Genomic DNA, 14,791 nt, shown 5'->3' with positions numbered 1-14,791 from the left:
CAGACCTAGTACAGTGTGTTTATCACATTGAGTCTTAAAATAGCTGAGAACAAAATGTTTAACAGAGACTTTTGTTTAGGACCAGGCAAAAATTTTTATATCATATTATACGGGCAGAATATGCAGAGTATCAGCAAATCCTAAAAAAGAGCCTCAGTTATTAAAAGCCCAGTCCTAAGAAATTCCACTGAAGTCAGTGTAAATTGAGGCCATTTGTTCTCTCATTTATTCAGATTCCAGATTATCAATATTAATCTCATACTATCACCTTGTTTTTTCTGCAGAAGATCTCAGTTTCAACTGCTGACTAATCCAGTTCCTGGTAATTTTGTTAAAGAAAAAAAAATAAAAGAGAGAGAAGTGTCTTATTCCAACTGAAAAGCCTGTAAGTGGCTTTTAAAAGGGTATGATCAAATTACCAACTGCATCTTCGATCTACATTGAATTAATTTGTAACCCAGAATTAGCTTAAATATTTTGGATAAAATCCACCCACCACAACCAAAAAAAAAAATGCAACACCTAATGTCAGCTAATCCCAGAGAGGACTAGCAACAGGGCTGTGCTCTGAAACTAAAAACTCTTCAGAGGGGACCGTATCCATTCCATGAAACTTCAGAGCCCTAAAAGACTACACATGCCTGAGTCTATGCAGCAAAATAACAGCGTGAGAGCATGCCAACATAGCTGCACTGTCTTAATCCAACTGGGAAATGCCAGAGAAGACAAAACGGCCCCATCTTCAATGTTGGCCAAGAGCTGGAGCTAGTCCCTAGCGCGCCTGGGTTGTGGTTGCGAGCACACTCTACCGCTGCTCTTGTGCATTTTCACTCTTCCCCTTACCAGCCCTGCTACGCTCACATACCCTACAGTGACAGCTAGGCAGACAGGCCCTCTGTCTTTCTCCTATTATAAGAATTTTAGAGACTGATAATACAGGCTTTGTTTGGCAAACTCTTAAGCATTTGTCGAAGGACATCAAAATGAATGGAAGACCCATCCACACTGGGTGGCCTGGACCACTCCTGCTCCCAGCCATTTGTAGAACACTGGGAACATTATACCAATACCTGAATAGGACTCCTGAAATAGGACCAAGTTGCACAAGGCAYATAGCGATTTAGTGTGGTTGCAAGGTTCAGCTAGGTTAAACACAAGAGGATAGAACGAACATTGAAGCTCCCAGCCCTAAGGCCAACTCTTTCGCTTTTTGGCCTCCCATTCTAAACTGCAAGACCACACAGTTGTCAGCCTTGAAAAATGAAAGTTAAATACTTAGTGTGGGGACTGGTTGATATGGGAGTGACAGGAGTGATCCTAAAACTCTTACTTAGATACGTAAAGTCTTGAAGTATTGTAGAAAAAGATTATGAAGTGGTGTACGAGGTTGAGTTGCCAGCTTTTGAAGAACTTATTTCCAAATGAAGTCTGGTTTGGACCGGAGAGCGCTCCAGGTATTTAATCCTCCTRCACTTAATGCATGTGAAAATCAGAGTGAAAGAAAATCAGCATGGAGTTAAGTCAATTTTCTGGATTCTAATGCAAATCAGCAAAGACCGATGAATATTTACATCCTTCAGCAAATCCCTCTCCATAATATTTAGTACAGTAGCACTTGCAACATTACGCCTCGGGAAAAAGAGAGCAGAAAAAGCCACCCAAATATACTTATATTAGCATTTTGGAACTCAGGATTTCTGATGACACAGCACAGATGTCGGGATACAGCACATGGGAACAAGGTTGATTCAGCGGGTTTGGGACAAACCGATCCCTGCTATTCTCTGAAGCACAGCCCAACACACTGTGGACCAATAAGGCAAAGCTCTCTCTCCACTCAGGACAAACTGGCCCAAGTTAGCTCTGAGTTACGAACAAGTACTAATTTCATTCTCTGGCTCAAAAGGAGCCAAGTGCACTCAGGATTGTACAAAGTTGAACCCGAGCTTTCCAGTCTCCTTGCTGGCCTTTTGTAAACCCAGGACAGTAAATTACCGTATCAGCCATTAACGCCTGGTAACCAGTGCTCAGCAGCTGCACTCATGTTCTGTTTTTAAACCTATCAGCCACAGTACCCAGCTCCCCTCTCCTCTGCGGACTCCTGCTGTGAACCTTTCTCCCTCTAATTGCAGAAACCACTGCTGAAGCGATGCCACAGCGTTCACTCTCCCTCTCTGCAATGTCTGATTTATTTTTAGTTAATCTCTTTGAATTCTCCCAGATCCTTGCTTCCTGTTTAATACAGATCTTAGTTGTAGATAAACTCTTTAAATATACATAAGAAGGCTTTCCCACATGCTCTGACATTAGGTCTTAATGAAGGACCATGGGGGCGGGAGGAGAATTAAAAGCCTTACTTGTTTCTATATATAATTTACATCTTTTTTCCACTCTTTGTCATTGATCCTAGTTTTCTTACTGATTTTTTTTACTTTGTCTTTACGTTCAACCAATATCCTGTAAGTAGGAGAGTTTGACTTGTGCTATCTCCAGACAAGGGTACAGTGTGAGACTGGAAATAAACCCACGCAGCCCTTCACAAGGTATCAATGTTTATCATGTCTGTGAATAAATAAATAACCTCAGTCCCCAGCCAACACAGAAACTACTTGCAACCCATTTTGCTGACTGTGCCAGCAGTGAAATTGTGTGTGCATGGAGCCATAGCTACCCTRCTGGTCAGTGTTTTACAGAGAAATTTGCAGTGGTATCAAAAAGCTTTAGTACAGGAGCCAAGATGAATCCTTTGCTAAATGCCATTTGGCAACAAAAAAGCTAAATATCTGCTCTCCAGAAGTATCTTAGTCAGACACCTGGTGGAATTACTCAGCAGAAGAAAGACACGGCGGTCAGAAAGGTCTCCTCTTTAAAGAGAACACAGGAGTGAAAAGATAGAGGAAAAACAGAAAACTCAGAACCTGTAGTGTGGGGGTAACGGTTAGTACTGTGGCAGCAATGATAACAACGCAGTTTTGCTGAAGGCACTGGGTGCACATTTAGAAGAAAATAGCTACCGCTTGTCCAGTCACCTGCAGTCTAACTAAATAAGCCTGAGGATGGATCTGCAGTAACGTTCACCACTTCTCCATCCCACAAGGTGCCACCAGGAAGCCTCAGCAAAGGCTTCTGGAAGTTGAGTTCATCAAATGCCTTGTGCCTCCTGCACTAGCGAGGCCATCCCAGCCAGGGCTACTTCAGCAGTGTCCAGAACAGAAGTGAACGCTGTCAGATCATAATCTACACGCACACAATTTCAGTGGAGCGCTCCCCAGGGCTGGCAGCCTCCCATGCATCCGTCAGGTGTGAGGGTCTCTGGAACAAGTTTAAACAAGAGCTAGTAAAAACACACGAGAGCTTGGTTAAAGCACAATGCATCATTCAGAGTGCAAACTTAGGAAAGGAATAATTAATATTACGAAGAATTCTTCACTATATTTTTTAGCATTATTAGTTTTGTTTGCTATTTTGTTTTTTGTTTGTTTGTTCCGTTTTCATCTGCCAGTTTTCTGGTTTGGATTGTTAGGGTGGGACCCTCCTACCACCCTTTTTTCACCTTTTCTTTCCATTTTGTCACTGAGAGATAATTCCTGACAGTACAGTCTACCAGAAATTGTAACCACATTGCTGTTGGACTGTGCAGTAATAAAAACCCCACTGACTCCACAGTCAGTGCAATGATCAGAGTTTTTTTATCACTGGCTGCCCCTAGAGTGGTTCCATCAGAGACCAGGATCCCACTGTTTGAATGCAAACAAAGCATATTCATCTCACACTAAGACAGGTATCCTGGGAGAGCTATTGGCATTTATTATAAACCACAGCAAATAGAAAGATCCTGATTTCCTCTTCTTGTTCATTTTGCAGCCTTGCTGACTTCAGTAGAGTTATTCTTGATTGAGTCTGGTGAAAAGGAATATAAGAAGTGGGGTCCTATGCAGGTTTAAATTCAAAGCAAACGGAAGTGAAAGAAATGCCCATCTCCTCATTTTCTTCTTTGCAATATTGTCATGGTGGAAATGGATTGCTGTAAGTAGGTAAATTCCATAGTCTGCAGTACTGCAATACTTCTAGTATTTTTTGGCCCCATGAGTACAGAAAATAAATGCAAACAACCAAACCAGTGCTTAAGTAGACAAGTAGCCTCTTGAATACTCCCAAAATAGAAGAATCGGCTCCCTTTCCATCCCTGCTGAAGCAGCACCATTCTGCCCATTCTCAGTCACCTTTCAGCACATGCCTCCTTGTTCCCACACCTCCTCCTGCACACTCCAAGACTTGATTCAACTGATACACCTCATGGTGGAAAGGGTCTGGCACTTGCAGGTCAACATGCTTTTGTGCAGGTCAAATAAACTTTCTGGGGCAGGGAATCCATTCTTATTTATCTCATGAAGCAAGCTGCACACCAGTAACTCAATATTAAAGAGCAAGAATTATCCCATCAACCTTTTTTTGGATTAGCTGAGCCTTTGTGATTGCTGCATAAATACCCTTCAAACTTTTCTGGACACTTGTCAGTCTTATTGTTTCTTTACCTCAGCCCTGATCCTGCACTGGCTTATGCCTGTGGCTCGCTTCACACGCTGTTCTTGTCCAAGGAGAGCGGCTTCCCTGCCAGCTCAGGCCAGCCCATCTGCATCCCTTTAAAACCCACTCTGTGGATGGAGTCCAGATGAATACCAGCTCAGGGGGATCTCCCTGCAAATTTATGTTGCTGCTCTAACTGTTCTTAAAGTTATCACACAATTTCCTAGGGACTCCTCACCTGTAAACTGCAGAGAGACTGTGCTGTTTATGATGGATGCAATAAACAGAACAGCACTAAATTGCCTAGGGTTTTCTTCACTTTAAATCTGAAGCAAAATTGTTCTTTGAAAGTTGCTTCCTAGAAGAAGTTTGCAGACAAACTGTAAGAACACAAGAAGTGTGAAAGAGAGAAAAGGGCTTCCACTGACCAGCAAAAAGACACGTCCAGTTACTAGAATCTACACTTCTAGTTCTTACAGCTTTCTCCAAAATTAAGTTTATCTAGCATTTGAACTCATTAAATTCCTACTCAAAGCACTTACGCACGTAAGTAGTCCTACTAACATCAGCAGGATTAGTCAGATATTTGAAGTTAAGTGTGCATTTAAGTGCTTTGCCAGACCAGAGCTTAAGCCTTGCCTCAACCACCTTCCCATAGCCAGTTAAATTACTGTTGCTTGGGGCGCCCGTGGTACTCTTTGGCAAGACAACAACATATCAGCACGTACCCAGTATCCCCATAGTAAAGATGGGGGATTAGGGGAGGGGAAAGGAAAAAAAGGGGGGAGGGTATTAATAAAGGTTAGTAATGTGCTGAGTCACACCAGCAGTTTGAAAGAGAGGAAGAGAGACCAGGGCTTGCTGCTACTCATAGTGCACCGTGTTTTCTCATTTTTTTCTAAACTGTGCACCTAAGGCGATAATAGCAGCTCCAGCGCATTCTCCATATAAATACAGCATTCTTGGAATTAGGGGCTATTAGAGCATGTGATGTGGCTGGGGTGGGGAGGAATTGGATGCGCTATGGGAAATGGCAGCTCTCTGCAGAACTGCTGTCGTCAGTCTTTCTAGGTTAGCACACGTAAGCACACTCTCCTTGTGTCGAAAGGTTTCAACTTTCTGCACACTTTCTTGCATCTTCTGATTCTTCATTCCACTCCCACATTAAACGCTTTTCCTGTGAGAGTTCAGCAGTAATCTATAGAGAACGGACTATAAAAGTTATAGAAACACAAATGTGGTAGGACACAATCCATATCTTTCATACTGGTCTACGTAAGAAAGATTTTGTCTAATTATGCTGCTTACCAATACATCTATCAAGTTCTAAACCTAAATGTGCTTATTATACTAGGCTTAATGCTGGTGACAATACTGGAGTCAATAGGAAACCTTTCCTGGTCTTTAATGAATGCAGGACCGGGCACCTTTTCTGTAATGATGGCTTGGAAAATTACAGGTATGCTGAGGTGAGAAACAACAGATCAGGCTGTGGTGAGAAACAACAGGCTGTGTACACCAGCAGGAAATCCATCATCGACAACCTTGGGAAAGTAAACAGTAGGAGAGCGTTGAGAAAGCCAGATAAGAAAAAGCAAGCAAGCTTCTATAGAGGACTATATTAAAAGCATTTGCTTTCAGAGGGAAGAAGCAGCGTAGACGTGAAATGTGACAAATGGAAAAATATCACATCAAGCACGGAACTTTAAAAAGGATTTTCCTGCAGTGGGATGAAGTAAGCGTTTCAGAAAATGAACTGCTATGAATTCTGAGTCTTGTCTCTGTCTGGTTAAATGTAACATCATTTATTGCCACTTTATATTTGCGTTCAAGCTCTATGGTTTTCCCTGAAGAAATGAGTAATAATATTTAACATAAATGGCATTGTGAAAACTTTAAATTATTCATTTGGAAAAGGACATGCAGCCCTGCTGTAATTCCCACTTCACTGCCATGGTGCATGTAATATATTGTGGTGCAGGTGCTGCAAAGTGCAGACCATAAAAATTTAAAATACTACTTCCCAGGATTATTAATAATGAAGACCCTCTCACTCAGAGAGGCTTTTGGATTGACAGAAGAGAAAAAAAAAATATGCTGCTTTACCAAGGAGAAAGGTTTCTTCCAGGTTCAAAGCTGGCCTTCCTAGTCCCAGAAAACGGTTGTAACACACCCCTCAGTTTCCATATACGTTAGTCATGCTCACTTAAATAAGAATGAGACTCTCAACTTCCAAAGACACTCCTTTCTTCACTCCTTGCAAAGAGAGAATAAAAAATCTAAACCAATTACTGGCACTGACATTGTGGTTTCCTCTGTCTTGATAACCCAACTAGGCATCAATATCCAAAAAAGTCTTTAGACTGAGTTCCAGCTGTAGCATGCTGTCCAGGTTCCTGACGATAGCAAAATGCTGACCCCCCAGTCCTGTCACTAAATCTGCTGTGACTCAGTTGGTGTCTAGGCTTACGAGCTACAAGCCAAAGAATGGCTAAAATTCCCCACCTGCTCCCCCACAACATTCTCCAGGGATCTACCGGCTGTAATCCTTGCACACAGCCAGCTGCGAAGGGCAAATGAGATGTGCATACTGCCAACAGTAGCTGAAGTTATAATACTTAGCAATAAAAAGCGCAGGAAAAGAGCTGAAAAAAAGAATCATGTTTCAGGGCTCAAAACAATCTCTTGCTCTACAGGCTTAGGATGAAACATTCACAGACAAGAACTGCTCCACACTTGCTGCAGCATCTTCTACACCTCCTTCTGACTGTGTTGGACCAGCTACTGCTAGAAACAGGACACATTGGACCAGAGGGACCAGTAATCTGAGACTACCTGGAAATCATCATGCTGCAGATTCCCAAATTTTTGAACAATTAGGCCTTTAAAAACTTTCCCAAATAATTACAACTATCTCCCATCCTACGGCAGAGGCAGCTCTGCTTCCTTATCTACTGRATGAATGCATCTCAGCATGCAGACTTCTCAGAGACTAATAATGATTGGTATTTGGGATGTATGTAATGGTAGTCCCCATGACATCCTAGTCACTACTTGACTATATGAAATGCCTGAAATACCAAGCAGCAAAAGAAAAAAAAAAAATCCAAAGGACACTAAGTCATCGAATCCATAATCTTCATAGTCAATGGAGAAAGCCACAGTTAGTGGAAACAGGCTGCCTTCCCCCCCCGCCCCCCCACTATATCAGCTCATCTAATGGATGTTGTGCTACAAATGAGTTTCACAGAGGGTGGTAGAGAAAGAGTGGTCTCCTGAATCAGTGCCAGGAAAATATTCCAGGCATGAGGAACATCACAAAAGGACAAAGACAGCAAATGTAATCAGCCCTGGCGTCACAGATGAAAGGGAACACGGAAAGCAAAGGCTGCACTGGGAGCTGAAAGACGCTGAGAATGGAAAGGCATTGCTTGCAAGTGCAAAGAGAGCTTGTAAAATTGTTCAGCTTAGTCCCCCTACAAATCCCCATGTGACCATAACCAGCAGGAATCCATGGGAAGCTGCGTAAGGGTGACCAAAATTGATTTCAGTAAGTTCAGCAAGGGAAGGATATAGCAAAGCAGACAAAAGAATCAATCACACAGGAGTAGTGATGGTAAATTGGTCAGGGTAAATTAGCAGAGCTCCATTGATTTCATCTAAACTTCACTCATTTACAGTAGCCAAGAATCTTGTCCGGTCTCACTATATAAACCAGTAAGTAACTGGTAAGTGAGTTTTAATCCACAGTCTTGCTGAAATGATAGCTTCCGCCTGCAGCAGTATGTTTTCTTGTTAGAAAAAAGAACAGATTGCAACAGGCTTAGCCAAATATCCATACTCCAACACACTTTTTCTTGTCTGTGCCCATTTCCACTGTTTCTGCAGAATACAGATCTAGGAGTTGCAGTGTAGATACAACCAGGTTTAAGAGAGGCAATGGAGCTCACATGAGGCAGGCATGAGCTAGCTTTAAACTACCTAATTCAGACAAATATAGCAGTGAAATTAAGGAGAAAAAAATTTCTGTACAGGCTACACAAATCCTGAAAGTTTCCATACTCAGGAGCTGCAGCCCACCCTATGGTAGCGACATGTTATCTGTATGCAAGTGAGGTAGATTAATGCTACCCCAGGTGTCTGTGAAGGCTGCAAACGTGCGTTTGGATTGCAGCATAGTCCTGCCGTGAATGGATCGAAAGCGAGCCAAGGTTCTCAGTGTGCCAGGAGACGTCTGGCAGGACAGCGATTACAGCAGAACGAGAACCTGAGCTGTCACGAACCTCAGGTAGAGCCGTCCAAGACAAACTCATGTGCAAACAAAACCAGAAAGGCTCCCCCAGAAACTCTGCTTTGCCAGACTAAGAGCTGCTGCAAATATTTATTACAGCTTAATGAGCAGAGGCGGTGTTTACATTCAAACCCACATGTAGAGGACAAATGGATTTGCACAGGGCAGAAGGGGGACAAAGGAGAGGAAGGCTCAGACTTTGGTGTTTGTGGGGATTAGACAGAGTTTCCCAAGCAGGGAAAGGACAAGAAAAGGAAGGACAGCCTGCCCATTCCTTCATATTTGCTAGGCTCTCTTTTTCTTTTCCTCCTTTTACTCATGCTTTCTTTCCGTTTGCTTCAACCTCTTCCCTTTTACTCTTCCCTCTTTCAGCTGCCACAATTACTATTCCCTGCCCCATCTCTTTGCCATTTGCCCCTTCACAGCAAACCCCGAAGCTCGCAGCAGTGTGAGCAGGAATGGGGATGCCAGCACCCACGCCAGATCAGGACCCACCGGCAGAGGGTGGTGGATGCAGCTGAGCTGTCCCGGCCCCACCACGTGTAGCAGCACCCCGAAACCAGCTCCACACCGCCCCGACTGCACGTTCGGGCTGGCTAGCACTGCTGTGTGCTGCTAGGCAATGCAGAGGACAGATTGGCATCAGTATTTCAGGAGAGAGCTGCAAGTGGTCCCCAAGGTACAAAAGCACTCATTCAGCCTACTATTAATTATGCCAGCTCAGCTGGCTAGGACAAAACATTATTTTCTGTGAAACACATAGGGACAGTCTCTGAGCACAAGGGACCTTCCTGATCTTCAGGAACTCTTGATTACTCTGTATAAAAGCACGGCCCAGGCCATTCTGAGTGGGGTGCGGCCAGGGAGGATAAGAGTCGGGAGCACAGGATGGGAAAAGCGTTTGAAGAGAGCAGTTACATCTATCTTTTCTTTCCTTCTTGTGCTGGGAGGCAGGAATATGTCACCAGACAAATTACTTCTCAAGCCTCCAGATGCACTCAAAATAAAGAACAATGGAGCACATGATAAGCCTTCTGCAGCTTTCCCCACAAATGTTACACCGGATATTTTTTCAGCTCTGACAATGGCTTTCATGCACTTTTGTGTTCTGTAAAATTAGGATTTTTACTGCCAGAACAAAGGCATTTCCTGCTGGACTACACTGAAGAAAGCCTATGACACCAAGGGGGTCCCCATTCTTGGTCTCATTTACAATTTCAGTGGAAAAGTATGGTCTGAAGAGCTGCATGTCTTTTAGCATCACCACTGCACAGACACATAATGATTACATCCAAAGCACTTTGACTATGCCTAGGAAAACAAGCAAACAGCTAGCCTTTTTCCCTCTGCTCCTAAAAGAAACAGACCTCTTTTTTCATTTTCTGAATACAGAAGAAATGAAATACAGAGACATAAAAAGCCAGGTCAAGGGCTTGTCAGCAGTGATAGCTATTATTCCTGTTACGTGGGTGGATTTCAGCAAAAAGGCCACACAAAAATGATTTAAGAGCATCTTTACCCTCTGTAAATGCCCCTCCCAGCAAGAATAGATGAGGGGAGCCAAGGAAATGCTTGAAGACGGTCAATAAATATAAATACACAGCAGGCTTAGGACCCTAGGGGAGAAACTACCATACTGGGCACATTTCTTCCCTTGCAGCTATACAGCTGCTGACAGAATGACCAAAATGTTGATGCTGCAGGAGGAATAACACGAACCTTTGTAGGAAAGGCCCCCTTTTGATGGAAAAAGAACTAGTTAGACTAGTGGTCAAGAATTAAATAAGAAAAGAAAACAGTTGCCAAATTCAAGCCTCCTGAATTCCTACTTCAGCATGCAAACAAGTGCCTGGGTTTTTCAGCAGCATCAAGGTGGAAGTCAGGGAACGGCCAAGCTCTCCGCACTTCAAAGACCAAGCTTGTTAAGGAAGCATCCCCAACAAGGACAGCCAGTAAGTTTATGCTTAGCTTTAAAAAAAGGGTGTGTGGGGGGGGCTCCCCCTCTACAGTGATTTCTTATAATTGCTATTTCTTATAATCAAGGAACTATCTGAACAGAGATGGACTTCAGGAATTACATACTGCATCACATGAGCAAAAACCTCTTTTTGATAGTCTTTCTTTGTATCCTTGCTTTGAAATCAGGGCCGGACACAGAAAACACTTTGAAAGAGCTGGAGCTGTAGTGAAACATCTATAAAAACTGATGCTGAGAATCACTTAGAGCTATTCTCTGAGTGATCCAGATACAGAAATACTCCTTATAATGAAGAAAAATTAGGTATTTAAAGCCCTTAAAAAAAAACCAAAAAAAMCAAAACAACAACAACAACAAAAAACAGTTCTCAATCTGTAAATTCCATGGGCTTTGTGGGTTGCTTTTAAGGACCTGCAAATGTAAGTATGCTTACAAACAACAGGTTTATTTTTCTTTAACTTGCATACAGGTGTCTAAGGCTCAGCTGGAAAAAACAAAGGTTCCTATAAAATAACAGAGCTTGCAAACCGCTGCTGTGTGGCATGCGTACACTGGAGGCATTATTGCACACAGGTAATAACAGCAGTTGGGTTGCAGCAGCACAGGTCTAGCATACGCTTGAATTGCTAGCCAAACACAGAGCTTCTTTACTGTTAACCTACCAGAGAGACAGAAGTTAGAGCAAGTACACAGACCCAAGCAGCAGTCGGGCCTCCTTTCTGCAGTTTTGATGCACCCTGGATTGCTCCTAGACCCAAGCTTAGATCCAGGTTAAGATCACTCCATATATTAAATGAAGATACCCTCTCTTGGTCAGAATAACCCCACAAAAACGAGTATTTAACAGGGTTTTTTTTTTTTTTTGACATCATTTATAGGACAAGGCACATCAGCTCTTTATTGCAGTGGAAATGAGATGTGATTCACAGCAGCTGATCTGCAATCACAGGAACACGGAGGCCCAGGACATTGCCTCCTTGTGGTTGCAAGCAAGCAGCAATGGATTTACGTTTAAGAAAACAGGAGAGCAAAGCCCTTCTGAGCCATTTCACAGAGACCCCACCAGCACACCAGTTTTGACTCTGGTGATTCATGCAGCATCCCATGCAAGAGACACCAGAAAGCAGGCTGACTTGTGTGCTCCCTCTTAGAAGCTACAATCAACAGCTGGCAGGTTTTAGGAATACCCTCTATACACAGAAACTCAAATTGTTTTTAGTTTTTTTTAATCCTGCTTCCTGACTGCAAAGCAAATCCAAACAAAAATAGTCTGGAAGACTCGAAATCCATGTCTGCTCTTCCTCAGGCTCACGATCTCACTGAAGTCAGTCGTTTTGCTTTACTAAGTACAAAGATGAAACTCTCCCCTATCACTTAACCTTTACCCAAGCTCTTTACGTGAGACTCAACTCCTTGTTAACAGCTCTTTATGCAGGCCCTCTGCCCTAAGGTGAACTTCATCACAACAGAATTTGTTCTACAAATAATAAAGGAAGAAAAATGTGAATTATTTTGGTCTTATAATAAATGACCTCTTGTTATCGTAACAGATTTTCAGTCACCACTGACTCTAGGCATACTACACTTAGGAGCTGAAGCAAAGCCTGTAGAAATCAATACAACTGACTCTGAGTTCTGAATCATGCTTACCACTCCTGGAGAAACATCCCACTCTTTCAGCAAAGGAAAACACTGATGTCAGTGGATGCACTGACACTAATGTATGCTAATGAAGATAATGTGCCTCAACAACATGGGCATTATTGATGTAGGCATGTTTAAACACAAAAATCAGCACGGACTCGCACTAGACCGATACACTCCGACCTGTGTTCACCAACAGGCAATTGGAACCTGGTAGTCATGAAAACACTCATTATCACTTTATTAGCTTGAAAGGATTTTTGTTAGGTTTTCTGTGTCTCACCTGATACAAGAGTCATTTAAATTTCGCATCCTGTGACACTGAGTATATGATCTCCATCTCAATAAGGTATTTGTACCATCATCAAATGAGTTACTTTTACACATCTATAATTTTCTTTGAGCCTCTCAGACTTCTTTGATAAATCATGTTGCTTTGCCTGAGTTGTTTTCCTTAATCTTATTAATCAGAATTATAGATAAGGGCCAGTTTATCCTCTCACTTACAACAATTCACAGAAGTGTAACTCTCCTGAATACTTTGAAGTTGCTCCTGATTGCCATGACACACATGGGAAATGAATCTAGCCCCTTTGGCATAGGTTTGCTTCCCAGGATGGCAAGGCAGTTGACTCAGCTGTATTGTAAAATAAACAGTTTGTCTTTCTAAAGAGTTTTATCGCATCCATCATCATGTTCTTCTAATGTATTTAGAGAAACTTTATTTTGTCCTACGGTAAAAAACAGGATATACGTTCAATAATCATCAGTGTAAATTTTACTATAATTCCATTATCCTGCAAGATGTAATCATTCTGTCTGTACTTTCAAGTGAGTTGGCTCCATCTCTGTGGTATCTGGGAACTACACTGCAGATAGGCTTTGTTTTTGTAAGGACTGTTGGGGCATACAGATTTTACGGTCTCATCATGTCCTCACTAGGTTATATTGATATGCATCGTCACTGCACAGAAATAGACAAAAGATTTCAYAGTACATATTGCATCTAAAAAGCTCCAGCCACCAAACCTCAGCCAATCACTGATGCACATTTCTGGACATTTTCGTGCTGCAATCAGTTCTGGGAATGTTGACTGGGTAGGGGGGAAAGCTGTCCCCTCCCTGGAGCCAATGGGGGATGAACCCACGGATTGCTCCATCACCTCCCATCGCATGGGGGAATGTGGTTGCTCTCCTCAGAGAAATCACCATCACTCATAGCCAAATAAGCATTGCACAGCCCCAGAGAAGAAAACAAACCTCAACTGAGATAATTAAAATAGCTGCTTATTTCAGAAGAGTTATCATATTACTCTGAATGCCGGCAATTAATCTGACCAATAATAATGCATCATAAACTTATCCTCAGTTTCTCCGGCATTTATAAGAGAGGCACACTAAGCTTTTTCCAGATGTACTTAAGAAGGAATATTGGTTTTTTTGAGGGGACAGGAAAGGCTTGAGAGGACAGTTGTGTGCTTCTTTGCTGTGTTAAAGCAGATAAGCACACTAAGAAAGATAAATCCTTTTTATGTATTGGGTAACCGCTATGCCACAGTTTACGTTATCAGAGAGCAGCAAGTCGGCAGGGCAGTGTAAAGCGGGGGGGTACGTGTGTGCATAATCATGCATGAGCATGATCTAATCCTGGTTTACCTTTTCCGGCGCGGGGAACTGCAGGTGATTTACTTCCAAAGGTGTGATCAGAGGAACTGTCTGAAAACCATCTTCGCTGGATGGTTGTTTGTTGTTCTTGTCGTTCAAATTACTCCCCAGCTTCACCATTCTTGGACCTTGCTGTCCAGACCTGAAACCAGCAAGACGACCAATGTCACAGGGGTAGCGGGAAGAYGAGGATTTCTGCCTCACGTCGCTAGGGTCGACTCCGCGCGGCAGTTGCCGGGGTTTCTAGAGACGAAGCACGCCGCATCGGGAGCAACTTCGTGCACGCTTTGCTGCGCCTTGCGCGACCCCCCCCCGAGCATGCCCCCCAACGCCGCCCGGGCGCAGCCTGTGCCCCCCGCACACCGCGCTACGGAGCGGGGCCGCCGTCGCCAGCACAAATATTAATCGGCACCGGGATACCCCACACCGCGGCTCCGCGGGTGCTGGGGTGCATCTGCCCCCCTCCGTCTCCGTGCAGACCCCGGGTTAGAGAAGCGCTCCCCGGCAGCCCCCATTTTGGGGGGGAGTCCGCCTTTTCGGGGGGGTCCCCTGGCCGCCCCTCGCCCCCCACGCCCCTACTTACTGCAAACCACGCGGTCACTGGCGGCGGCTCGGCCGGGCGCTGCGGCGGGGCGGCACGGAGCAGGGGGGATTTTATATATATATATATATATATATATATATAT

The 14,791-nt window shown here is 43.5% G+C and overlaps 1 protein-coding gene across 3 annotated transcripts in view; it reads right to left on the bottom strand.

The window, feature by feature from the left end:
- Positions 1–14,721, bottom strand: part of NSG2 (neuronal vesicle trafficking associated 2) — a 37,613-nt gene extending 22,892 nt beyond the window's left edge. Inside the window, exons 1-2 of one of the 3 annotated variants that reach the window (XM_026063421.1) lie at positions 14,689–14,721; positions 14,097–14,247 (exon numbers count right to left, since the gene is read on the bottom strand). In XM_026063421.1, the coding sequence (XP_025919206.1) occupies positions 14,097–14,225 (129 nt within the window). In that variant the 5' untranslated portion in view covers positions 14,226–14,247; positions 14,689–14,721. Of the gene's footprint in view, positions 1–14,096; positions 14,295–14,688 lie in introns of those variants that run through there. The other 2 variants (XM_026063424.1, XM_026063423.1) reach the window with 2 other exon arrangements.
- Positions 14,722–14,791: the final 70 nt, after the last annotated feature.

This window comes from Apteryx rowi, unplaced genomic scaffold, assembly GCF_003343035.1.
Source record: "Apteryx rowi isolate R43461 unplaced genomic scaffold, aptRow1 scaffold_2, whole genome shotgun sequence".
Lineage (NCBI taxonomy): Eukaryota > Metazoa > Chordata > Aves > Apterygiformes > Apterygidae > Apteryx > Apteryx rowi.
This window is presented reverse-complemented; position numbering and strand designations above follow the sequence as displayed.